The 14,240-nt window shown below is 28.1% G+C and overlaps 2 protein-coding genes across 14 annotated transcripts in view; one reads left to right on the forward strand and one right to left on the reverse strand.

Moving 5' to 3' along the window:
* The first annotated feature begins 1,373 nt into the window (after window positions 1-1,373).
* On the forward strand, window positions 1,374-1,979 carry LOC148191405 (uncharacterized). Its single transcript, XM_088101650.1, has one exon. It carries the CDS (start codon window positions 1,559-1,561, stop codon window positions 1,811-1,813), a length of 255 nt encoding a protein of 84 aa, XP_087957776.1. The 5' UTR covers window positions 1,374-1,558; the 3' UTR covers window positions 1,814-1,979.
* Window positions 1,980-4,325: 2,346 nt separating this feature from the next.
* LOC148191406 (uncharacterized) overlaps window positions 4,326-14,240 on the reverse strand; it is a 39,097-nt gene continuing 29,182 nt past the window's right edge. For all 13 annotated transcript variants that reach the window (XR_015782978.1, XR_015782979.1, XR_015782980.1 and 10 more), the window contains one exon: window positions 4,326-4,852. Coding sequence is in view for 9 of the 13 variants with exons in the window: in XM_088102022.1 (XP_087958148.1) it covers window positions 4,777-4,852 (76 nt within the window). In the remaining 4 variants the exon portion in view is untranslated. The remainder of the gene's footprint in view (window positions 4,853-14,240) is intronic.

Genomic DNA, 14,240 nt, shown 5'->3' on the forward strand with positions numbered 1-14,240 from the left:
TAAGTCAATAGCAATTTATAAAGGATAAATAGTTATAATATTTTAAAACATAGTAATAAATATGTTTTAAATTTACAAACTTTATTTAGTCAATTTTTTAAATAATAATATAATTTTTTTATTTGAGTTTTAAATCTCTTAAGGCAAGCCTTCCGTTCCAATTAAACCATTAAAATTAGTTATTCGCATGTAAAAAGATTACTGCGGCATAACACAATAGTAACAAAGTCTTTAAGAATAATTATTTTCTTTTTAAAACCTTGACATAGTTCTGAAAAGTATAAAGAATTACTTTTTCTTTTTAAAAAAGTAAAACTTTTTGAGGAAATATAAGATTTTTGTCAAAAGTACACTGCTGAGAAGTTTGTTTGAGTTTTCTTATAAAGATATTAATTTCTCGAAATCTTTTTTGTATTATTACACAAATGAAAGTTGGGAGGTTTGTTTATATGTTTATTAGAAAATTATACTAAAATATTGAACAAACACTTTTAATTAGTGCTTTGTAGAAAATCCATCATATAATTTTGTTGTTTTGTGTGGATAATTTAGGTTGTTGGGACCTTGATTGTCTTGCAAGTTTAATTATTTGACGTATATTCTGTATTTATTAGTTGTCGTTTTTATTCTTCAATTTTAATTTGTAATTAACTTGAAAAAGTCAAAGGTCCTATAATAGTTCAAGCTCACCTGCAAATTTCTTATGGTCTACGTTTCTTCTGATTTTTTTATGTTGAATTAAAATGCTCAGAGCTTCGAGATTAAGAGACAGCTTATAAAATATTAATTAAGAAATACACTTCTAAAAATATTTTAATTTAATTATATTAAAATTTATGGGAGACATAACACCTAAGACATGTGTCTAATTAATATAAGATATTGACAATAGTTTTAATTTAAAACTTTTGGATTTCTAACTATATTATTTCAATCTGAATCCGTCGTTAAGACAAATTTAACTATGTTATTATACGTAAATTTTTCAAAAGATTCTTTAAAAAAAACACAACAATAAAATATACTTCAACTTGTTCGAAGAATTTACATCACTTTAAACTCAAATTCTTAAAACAATAATTTTATAAATATTTATTCTTTACATAATTACTGAACCTCTTTATCTTTAGATAATGTAAAACTTCACGTCACTAAAATTTTACATACATTACATCCATAGTTTGTTAAAGATTTAATGGTTAAAGATAAAAACGAGTTTATTTAGTATATAAATAAATATAAAACTCAATATAAAAAGAATGATTTTATTGATTTTATTATATTCCATTTATGTATTACTTTTATTAGATTCAAAATTCAAATATATTATAATGAGTGAAAAATATGGGAAGCCATAAAAGCTGGTGTGTACACTGAATTTGAGACCTGGAATTTGCAAAACGTAAGAGACAGAAATTGAATTAATAAATTGATACAGAAAAGTCAAAAAGTGAGAAAGAAGAAAAAGTTCTGAAGCACTCTCTATGCTACTGTTCTCATAATCTGCATCTCTCTTTCTCTCTCTCTGCAGAAACAGTGTGATTAGGAACCACCCAAAATGGACAACGTTAACAGCAGCAACGACAATAACAACTACTGTGGGTTCATGTCGTGCGACAAACTGGACCGAATGGCCAACTGGGTCGGTGCCAACGTGGCATATGCTTTCTTTGCTTCGTTGGAACGCTGTTCTTGCATCAACCTCAGCATCGACAACGATGATGACAGCAACCACAACCACAACGATGATCATCCTCTCTTCCTCGCTCAACCCACCACCCCTCTTCCCTCCAACTCCAATCTTCCCTCCTAGTTCTTAATCTTATGTTTCCTCTGCTGGGTTCGCATATTTCTTCATGTTTTTACTATAGACATATATGTAAAAAAGCTCTCATGTTTCTGTGTTTTTGCGGAGTTTTGTGGATCCTCAGTTACCTTTCGTGTTTTTAATATATGGAGTTTGTTTATTTTATTTCAGAGATCGTGGTTTCGTGTACGATTTAGTCAATGGGTAGATGGATGCATCTTGATAGGTTTACACTGTCTTCTTTATTTTTACTGTTTTGTGTTTAATTTGATTACAGAATGTGAAAAGTTATTTACTTTTGAGATTTTGAGATATTCACCTGAGTTTCATCATCTACCTGTGTATTTTCTCTTAAAGGGTTTTTTTTTTTTTTTTTTCAAGTTCAAGATGGAGATTTGAAAAGAAAGGAGAGGGAGTGATTGCATATGTTTCTTGGTTTCCTTTTGGTCGAAATGAAATTCTTTGAGGGGTGAATAAGGAGTGGAGGAGATAGTTTTAGGTTTTGATAAGGTATCTGATACCATTCTGCTAATGTCATTGATTGAGGATGAGGTTTTCTACTTCATTTGTGAAATCACACTTTTTTTTCTTTTTTATTGAAAGTAGATACTAAGCACGTTTTAGTGAGTAATGCTTTGAAAAATTTTGTTTTCAGTGTTTTTCTCCATTGTGGAGTTATGGAGTTCTGGTTTAAGTTGAACTCTTATCTTGGATTTCTGTTCTTTTACAAATTTTCAGTTTTCTGATACTATGCATAGAACCTGTTTGCCAAATGAATACTTGAGTTGAGAGCTTTAAACATTGAAACTGGAATAGAATCCAGAGGATTTGCCAAATTAAAGGATAAGTTTTAGCCATTAATTTCAAAATTCCATGCTGTATCAGTTTCAATATTTGACGAAATCAATGGATCAGATATTAAAAGTTTCACTAAATTCAGAAACAACTTATTCACACATGCAAGGCGATATGCTAGTTTATTTAGATGTTACAATGAAAAATGATGCTATGATTATGGTGGTGTTTGCAAAACTGGGAATTCCATCTTCAAAGCATTGTAAAGAACAAAACAAGTGAAAATTTAGTGAAACATCATGCACATGGACTGTTTGCAACTAAACAAACAACTTGGTACTCCTCACATGATTTTTCTTGATACATTCTCTAAAGTGGATGAATGAGACATGTGTACTCTTACCAAATTAAAAATCAGTACAGCACAGTACAGGGAGAATCAATCACAGTTATTTTTCTTCCAGCAAATTAGCATCAGAACACAGTGCTTGATGATGAAAAACCTTGCATACTTCTCCTTCCAAACTTTTCCTTTTGAAACTTGAAGTTCTTTAGGTTCTGACAGCTTACGAGGTAGGCATCCCATGGTTATGTTTGAGTCTGAGATAGCAGAGAAAGAGGGAGAGAAAGTTCTCTCAATTGATATCACTTCAGACTAGGCTATGTTGCTATGATTGTTGTAGACTTATTTATTTATGTATTTGTTTTTTTGCTTGAAAGATGCATTGGGGAGAGGAGGATACAGTTGTTTGTATCAGTGTTTTGTCTCTCAGTGCATCGAAACAAGAAAATGTTTGTGGTCTTTATCAAAAACAATTCTCAGTTAGATTTTTCTTATGTTTCAATTCGAAACCATTAATCTTTGCTAAATCTTGTTTGTGGAAGGTGTCTCACTTTATGTTGTTTTTATTATCAAGCCAAGCTTTGATGTACTGATAATACTGGTTTATATGTTACAGGCTATTATTATATATTACTGGTTACTTATTTTTGTCTTTTATTTTATTTTTTTAAAACTTAACTTCATTTTTTTTTCTTTTTCAATATATTCATTTAGCTTATTTATCTCTCTGATGGATTCGTTTTGATCCATTTTCAATTTTGAGACTTTTCTGATAAAAGATGTTGCTGCCTCTTCACAATTTTGTATGATTACATGTAATAGATGTAATAGGTGATAGAAATAACTATTTTTAATTGTGATACAAATATACAAATTAGAATAAAGTTATAATGTAGCCTTTAGAGGTTTTTCTTGAAATAAAGAGAAATATCTGTATAAATGGAAAATAAATGGTAAAAAAATAGCACAAATAATATTGATAAATGAATTCAGTATTGGAAATTTTTTTTACCTCATTTTGTAATAAGTCATTAGTACAAGTAATATGGAGATCAATCTTTTAAAATAAGATGTCACATTTTTTTATGAATGAAAAATATTCATTATTAGGGAGGCTTTTTAACAAAAGTTAATTAATTACCAAAGTTCTGTTTCTAAAATCTCTTCATTTTATTGTATTTTCGATCTTCTAAAGAATATATGATTTTCTTTCTTCGAGTTCGCTATACTCTCTCGTTTGTTTTTCATTATTATGTTTTTACATATGTTAATTTGTCTTTTTAATTTATATTTAATGAAGACCTATTTTATATTATTTGTATTCATGTGAATTTAATATACTTAGAATACAACTAAGACATTTTATAAGAAAAAATATCATAGGCAAATAAGTTAATAATCAATTAAAAATGAAGTTTAATACCTATATTATATTTTGTTGTATCTCTAATACATTATTACAACAATATCATAAATTTTAATATCATTGTATCATCAAGTAAAAGAAAATATTATTAAAACTATGTCTCTATTTTCGTCCAAAATCTCAAATAGGTCCATTTTTTTTTTCGACGTCTCAATTGGCTTCTTATTTTTGAAAAATTAAAACAAATACACTCCTACCGCTAAATTGGACCTAACGGTGTTATTGTTAAGTTGACATGGCATTGTCATCTTGGTTTTTAAATGACGTGGAATTTATTTTATTCTGACATGTCTTTCAGTCATCTCTACTGTCAACCTTCAGGTCGCTGACACACTAATCGCCACACACCTGTAAACGCAACCTAGCTGCTGCGACCACCTCTACTGCCACCAACCATCCTAGTTGTCACCATCCTATCGCGCTGCCAACACCCAAAAAACCCAATCGAAACCAAACCCTCGCGCCTCCGCCATTAACGCATCTGCAGAAAAACATTGAACAATAATAAGAAGAACAAGAAAAGCACGAATAATAACAAGAACAACAACAAGAACAACCAGAAAACAACAACAAGAACAACAACAATAACGACAACAAAAACAACAACAAGAACAACAACAATAACGACAACAAGAACAACAACAAAAACAACACCAAGAACAAGAACAACAACAACTAAAACAACAACAAGAACAACAAGAACAAGAAGAATAACAACAAGAACAATAACATGAACAACAACAACAAGAACAACAAAAAGAACAAGAACAACAACAACAACAATAAATAGAACAACGACAACAAAAACAATAATAATAACAACAAGAAGAACAATAACAACAACGATAAAAGGAACAACAACAACAAGAACAACAACCACAACAAGAGTAACAACAACAAAAAGAAGAAAAACAACAACAAAAAGAACAAAAAAAACAATAACAATAAAAAGAATAACAACAAGAACAAGAACAACAACAAGAGCAAGAACAAGAAAACTAAGAATAGCAACAAGAACAACAATAACAAAAACAACAAGAATAATAAAATTAACAACAACAACAACAACAACATCAACTACAACAAAAACAAGAAAAGAACAAGAATAACAACAACAAGAATAGGAACAAGAACAACAATAACAACTACAAGAGAATAAGAAATTTAACAACAACAACAAGAACAACAACTACAACAACAATATGAACAAAAACAAGAACAAGAACTACAACAACCCAAAAAAGAAGAAGAACAACAATAAAAAGAACAACAACAAGAACAACAATAAAAAGAATAAGAACAACAACAATAACAACAACAACAACAAAAACAATAATAGCAACAAGAAGAAGAACAACAAGAACAATAACAACAACAACAACCAGAACCACAACAACAACCACAAGAACAATAAGAATAACAACAACAAGAAGAAAAATAACAAGAACAAAAAAACTAAAAACAAGAACAAGAATAAGAACACAAAAAAAGCATGAACCAAACCGAAAACAACAACAATAGCAAAAACAAGAACAAGAACAATGAAAATAAGGTCATCAACAAGACTAATAACAACAAGAACAAGAAGTACAACAAAAAAAAAGCAAAAACAACAAGAACAATAATAACAACAACAACAAGAACAAAAAGGACAACAACAAAAACAAGAAGAACAACAAGAAGAAGAAGAGCAACAAAACCAATAGCAAGAACAATAAGAACAAGAAAAAGAATAAGAATAACAACAACAACAACAACACGAACAAGAAGAAGAACAACATCAACAAAAATAATAACAACGAAACAAAAAATAAGAACATCAAGAACAATAAAAATAACAACAATAACAACAACAACAACAACAAGAACCAAATCAAGAACAAGAATAACGACAACAACAAGCATAGGCATAAGAACAACACTAAACAATAACAAAAATAACAATAACAAGAAGAACAATACCAACAACAATAACAAGAAAAATACCAACAACCAGAAAAGGAACAACAACAAGAACAAGAAGAACAAAGAGAACAACAACACCCACAACAACAAGAACATGAACAACATCAACAACAACAATAACAAAAAGAACAACAACAACAATAACACCAATAAGAAAAAGAAGAACAACAAGAACAACAACAAGAACAACAACAACAACATCAAAAACAACAATAACATCAACAAAAAGAACAAAAACAAGAACAATCACAACAAGAACAACAACAAAAAGAACAAGAACAACAACAAAAAGAAGAAGAACATCAACAACAAGAACAAAAGAAAAAAACAACAAAAAAAACAAGAACAACAAGAATATTACCAAGAACAACAACCACAACAACAACAACAACAAGAACAATTGGAACATGAACAAGAACAATTGGTACAACAACAAGAACAAGAACCAAAATACGAACACGAATAATGACAAGAACAATAACAAGGACAAGAACAACAATAAACAATAAAAACGACAATAACAACAAGAAAAATACCAACAAGCAGAAAACGAACAACAACAAGAACAACATGAACATCAACAACAATACAAAAAGAATAACAACAACAATAACAAGAACAACAAGAAGAAGAACAAGAACATCATAAAAAAGAACAAGAACATCAAAAACAACAACATCAACAGAAAGAACAAAGACAAAAACAACAACAACAAAAAGAACAAAAACAACTACAACAACATCATAAACAACAAGAAGAATAATAAAAAAAAAACAACAACAAAAAGAACAAGAACAATACCAAGAAAAACAAGAACAACAACAACAATAACAAGAACAATTGGAATAACAAGAAGAACAACAACTAGAAAAAAAGAAAAGAAACCATAAAAAAGAACAACAACAATAACAACAATAACAAAAACAACAATAACAAAAACAACAAGAACAATACCATGAACAACAAGAACAACAACTACTACAACATGAACAACAACAACAAGAACAACTGAAACAATACAAACAAGAAGAAAAAGAAGAAGAAGAACAACAACAACAAGAAAAATACTAACAAGAAGAACAAAAGAAACAACAATAAAAACCAGAACCAGAAGAAGAACAAAGAGAACAATAACATCAACAACAAAAGCAAGAACAAGAACAACAAAAACACCAACAACATGAACAACAACAATAACATAAATAACAAACACAATAAGAAAAATAAAAAGAACAACAACAAAAACAAGAACAACAAGAACAAGAACAACATCAACAAGAACAAGAACAAGAGCAAAAGAACATCAAAAACATCAACAACATCAACAAAAAGAACATCAAGAACAAGAACAAGAACAACACTAAACAATAACAAAAATAACAACAACAAGAAGAAGAACAATACCAACAACAATAACAAGAAAAATACCAACAACAACTAGAAAAGGAACAAGAACAAGAACAAAAAGAAGAACAAAGAGAACAATAACATCCACAACAAGAACATCAACAACATCGGCAACAACAACAATAATAAAAAGAACAACAACAACAATAACAAAAAGAACAACAACAACAATAACAAAAAGAACAACAACAACAATAACACCAATAAGAAAAAGAAGAACAATAACAAGAACAACAATATCATAAAAAAGAACAAAAACAAAAACAACAAGAACATAAAAAACAACAATAAAATCAACAAAAAGAACAAAAACAAGAACAATCACAACAAGAACAACAACAAAAAGAACAAGATTAACAACAAAAAGAACAAGAACATCAACAACAAGAACAAAAGAAAAAAAAACAACAACAAGAACAACAAGAACAACAACAACAAGAACAACAACAATACCAACAAGAACAATTGGTACAACAACAAAAATAAGAACCAAAATAAGAACACGAATAACGACAAGATAAATAACGAGGACAAGAATAACAATAAACAAGAACAACGACAACAAAAAAAATACCAACAACAAGCAAAAAAAGAACAACAACAACAAAAAGAACAACAAGAAGAACAAAGAGAACAACAACATCAACAACAAGAACAATAAGAACATCAACAACATCAACAACATCAACAACATCAACAACCACAACAACAATAACAAAAAGAACAACAACAACAATAAAAATAACAAGAAGAAGAACAACAACAAGAAGAAGAACAAGAACATCCTAAAAAAGAACAAGAACAAGAACATAAAAAACAACAACATCAACAAAAAGAACACAGACAAAAATAACAACAAAAAGGACAAAAACAACTACAACATCATAAACAACAACAACAAGAACAAAAGAAAAAAAAGAACAACAAGAACAATACCAAGAAAAACAAGAACAACAACTAGAACAAAAGAAAAAAAATAACAAAAAAGAACAACAACAAGAACAATACCATGAACAACAAGAACAACAACTACTACAACATGAACAACAACAACAAGAACAACTGAAACAATACCAACAAGAAGAAAAAGAAGAAAAAGAACAACAACAACAACAACAAGAAAAATACCAACAAGAAGAACAAAAGAAACAACAACAATAAAAATCAGAACCAGAAGAAAAACAAATAGAACAACAACATCAACAACAAAAATAACAAGAACAAGAACAACAAAAACACCAACAACATGAACAACAACAATAACAAAAATAACAAACACAATAGGAAAAATAAAAAGAACAACAACAAAAACAAGAACAACAAGAACAAGAACAACATCAACAAAAACAAGAGCAAAAAGAACATCAAAAACAACAACAACATCAACCAAAAGAACATCAAGAACAAAAACAAGAACAAACACAAGAACAACAACAACATAAAAAAAGAAGAACAACAACATAAAAAAAGAAGAAGAATAACAAAAACATTATCATCAACAACAACAAGAACAAAAGAAAAAAAACAACAAGAACAATACCAAGAACAACTACAACAAGAAGAACAAAAAACAACAAGAACAATTGGAACAACAACAAGAAGAACAACATGGACAACAACAATAACAACAACAAAAACAAAAGAAAAACAAAACAACAAAAAACAATAACAATAATAGTAACAACAACTATAACAAGAATAAGAACAAAAACAAAAACAAAAACAAAAAGAACAACTAAAACAATACCAACAAGAAGAAGAATAACAACAACAACAATAAGAACAAAAGGAACAACATCATCGACAACAAAAACAAAACCAACAAAAATAACAATAATAGCAACAGCAACAATAAAAAACCAAAAAAAAACTACAAAAACAAGAACAAAATAATTGAAAATGTAAAAAAAATACATACTTTAAGCTATTCTCAAAAACAACAAAAGGATACTATAGAAAGGAATAATAATGTAGCACTTGCCCTACTTTTATCTAGCAAAAAAATGACAACAATTTGGTTGCCAAAATTGAACTCTAGAAAGTGTCTGAAATTTCGAAATCAAACTACAACCACAACAGAAGTCTAAAATGTAAGTTCTTACATTCAAATTAAAGATAATTGAATCAAGATTACACTATAAAAAAGATCCACTCAATTAGATAACTATAGAGAAAGTTATAGACCAACTAAGCCGCAAATGCCACATCTACCAACATTTAAAATCTAACTAGTCTCTATGATTATGCCACACAATTGTTTAAAGAACATTAAGACGGGAAAATGGAGCTAAAAACAAAACCAAAGGCTAACAAGAATGAACTAGAAACATGAAAGTAATCTAATGTCTACTCTTATCACTACCAAAACAGTAGAATAAATATGCCAACAAAGTATAATTCATCAAACTAACTTAAAATTATGGTTATCTACATAAACGAACTAAGGATGCAAAATATAACAACAACAAATAAAATAACAACAACAATACCAACAACGAGAACAAGAACAACAACAATAACAAGAAAACTAATAAGAACAACTAAAACTACAAGAACAAGAACAAGAACAACAAGGACAAGAACAACAAAAAGAATAACAACAACAAAAACAACAAGAAACCCACCAACAACAAGTACAAAAAATATAATAACAAGAATAACAAAAACAACAACAAGAACAACAACAATAAGAACAACGAGAACTAGAACAATAATTAGAATAACAACAACAACAACAGGAAAACCAAGAACAAACCAAAACAGTAAAAAACTAACTTAAAATTGTGCTTATCTACTTATAAGAACTAAGGATGGAAAATATTACAGCAACAAGAACTACAACAAAAACAAGAAACAAAGAACAACAACAATTAGAAGAAGAACAACAAGAAAAACAAAAACAAGCACAAGAACAACAACAAGAATTAGAACAAGAACAACTACAATAACAACAAGAACAACAATAATAACAAAAACAACAACAACAAAAACAAAAATAACCACAAGAAAGACTAAATAAGAATAAGAAGAATAACAACAACAAGAATGACAACGTCAACAATTATAACATCAACAACAACAACAACAATAAGAAGAACAATTTGAACAAGAATAACAACAACAAAATTAGCAAGAACAAGAATGACAACAATAACAACAACAACGTCAACAATAACAAAAAAAAACAAGAACAAGAACCAAAACAACAATAACAACAACAAGACAAAACAACAACAAGAACAAGAACGTCAACAACAAAAATAACAACAAGAACAATTGAGCAAGAATAAGAACAAGAAGAATAACAACAGTAAAAACAACAACAAGAACAAGAATAACAACAACAACAACAAAAAGAACAAAATAATAACAACAAAAAACTAATGACAAGAACAAAAACAATAACAATAACAAAAACAAAAACAATAATTAGAACAACAACAACAACAAGAACAAAAAAAAACAAGAACAAGAACAAGAACAAAAAAAACAAGAACAATAAAAAGAATAACAACAACAAGAATAAGAATAACATCATCAACAAGCAGAATAGCAAGAAGAACAACAACAACGAGAATGAAAACACAACAATAACAAGAAAACTAATAAGAACAACAACTACAACAACAACAAAAAGAACAAGGACAAGAACACTAAAAAGAATAACAACAAAAATAACAAGAAGAAACCCACAAACTAACACTACAAAAACAATAACAACAACAAAAACGAGAACCAGAACAATGATAAGAATAACAACAACAACAGGAACAACAAGAATGAACCAAAAACATGAAACTAATCTTATGTTTAATCTTATAACTACCAAAGCAGTAGAAAACTAACTTAAAATTGTGCTTGTATACTTATAAGAACTAGGGATGAAAAATATAACAAGAAGAACAAAACCAAGAAATAAAGAACAACAACAAGAAAAACAAAAACAACAACAAGAACTAAAACAAAAACAACAACAAAACAGAACAACAAGAACAAGAACATCAACAACAAAAATAACAAAAAAACAATTAAGCAAGAATAACAACATGAACAACAACAACAATAACAACAACAACTACAACAGCAACAATAACAACAACAACAAAAACAACCACAAGAAAGACTGAACAAGAAGAATAATAATATCAACAAGAACAATTTGAACAATAACAATAAATACAACAAGAAAAATAAAAAGAACAAGAACAACAACAACAACAATAATAACAACGTCAACAATAACAAAAAGAACAAGAACAAGAACCAAAAAGATAATAACAACAACAAAACAAAACAACAAGAACATGAACAACAAAAATAACATGAACAATTGAGCAAGCATAAGAATAATAATAATAACAACAACAATAACAAAAACAAGATCAACAACAACAACAAAAACAATAATAACAACAAGAACAACAACAACAAGAAAAACAACAACTAGAACAAGAATAACAAAAAAAAAAGAACAACACCACCAAGAACCAAAAGAACAAGAACAATAAAAAGAATGACAAGAACAACAAGAACAAGAATAACATTAACAACAAGAATGAGAACACAACAATAACAAAAAAACTAATAAAACAACTACAATAATAAGAACAATAATAATAACAATAACAAGAATAACAACAAGAAGAACAAAGACAAGACCAACGGCAAGAATAACAACAAAAATTACAACAAAAAGAACAAGAACAAGAATCAAAACAACAATAAAAATAACAAGAACAACAACAAGAATAAGAATAACAACAAGAACAAGAACACCAACAAGAAGAATGATAAGAAGAAGAAGAACAACAATAACAACAACAACCAGAATAAAAAGAACAATAACAACATCATCATCATAAACAAACAGTAAAACAACAAAAATAGTAACAATAATAATAACAAGAACAAGGACAATAACAAAAAAACCAGAACAACAACAATAACAAAAAAAAAAGAACAAGAACACAAAAAACAATAATTACAATACCAACAACAGCAACAAAAAGAACAAAAACAACAAAAAAAAACAAGAACAATAAAATCAACAAGAGAAATAAGTTCAACAAAAACAACAAGAGAAATAAGTTCAACAAAAACAACAGGAACAACAACAAAAACAACAATAACAAAAAACACAACAAGAACAAACAACTACAAAAAACAAATATACAAACAAAAAGAAAAACAACAAAGACAACAACAACAACAACAACAATATCAACAAGAACAAGAACAACAACATCAACAAAAACAATAACAATAAAACGAAAAACAAGAACATTAAAAACAATAAAATCAACAACAACAATAACAGCAGCAACAGAAAGAACAAGAATAAGAACAAGAACAAGAAAAATAACAAGAAAAGAAACAACAACAAGAAGAACAAAGAGAACAAGCACACTAACATCAACAACAAGAAGAACAGGAACATAAACAACAATAAGAACAAGAACAACAACAAAAAGAAGAAAAACAACGACAACAAAAACATCAACAAGAACATGAACAAAAACAAGAATAAAAACAAAAACAAGAACAATAAGAACAAAAACAACAACAAAAAGAATAAGAACAATAATGACAAAAGAAAAAATAACATAAAAAATAACAAGAACAACAAGAACAAGAACAAAAAAAATAACAAGAACAACAAGACAATATTAAGAACAATAACAACAACTACAATAAGAACAACAACAACAAAAACTAAAACAATAACATAAAAAAAAAGAACAAAAACAACAAGAATAACACCAACACCAACATTAATAACAAGAACAATAAGAACAAGAACAATAAGAAATAGAACAATAAAAACAAGAACAACAAGAATAACATCATCAACAACAATAACAACAAAACAACACCAAAAACTACAAAAACAAGAACAAAAGTAAAAACAACAACAAAAAGAACAAGAACAAAATCTAAGTAGCAAAGGGCACATCTATCAACATTTAAAATCTATTTAACTATTTTCTATGATTATGCAGAACTAAAATATCAAGCCAACTCAACACATTGACAATATAGGAAATGGAAACGAAACAACACAGAAGTTTTGAACACAACTCAAGACAATAACTAATCTAAAATTCAACTATCCGTACCAAGAAATATAATACTAACTAGTAGGTAAAAACTAAAACTGTATTAAACCATAAAAGCAAAATGCAACATAATTGTTTGAACAACTTTTGTATGATAAAAGAGAGCTAAAAAGAAAACCAAATGCAATAAATCAACTAAAGCTCAAAAACTCTCTAGTGAAATCCTACAAATATTCTAAAACAAACAAGAACGAAATAAAAACATACAACTAATCTAACGTTTACTTTTATCACTACTAAAACAATAAAATAACTATATTAACAAATTATAATTCATCAAACTAACCTAAAGCATTCCTTATCTACTCAAAAGAACCAAAGGTAGAAATTATGATTATGTAAGCTTAATAAAACAGATTATTGAAAAAAGTAAAAAAAGGA

Source organism: Vigna umbellata, chromosome 11, assembly GCF_029865625.1.
Source record: "Vigna umbellata cultivar VRB3 chromosome 11, Vumbellata_1.0, whole genome shotgun sequence".
In the NCBI taxonomy this organism is placed as follows: Eukaryota; Viridiplantae; Streptophyta; class Magnoliopsida; order Fabales; family Fabaceae; genus Vigna; species Vigna umbellata.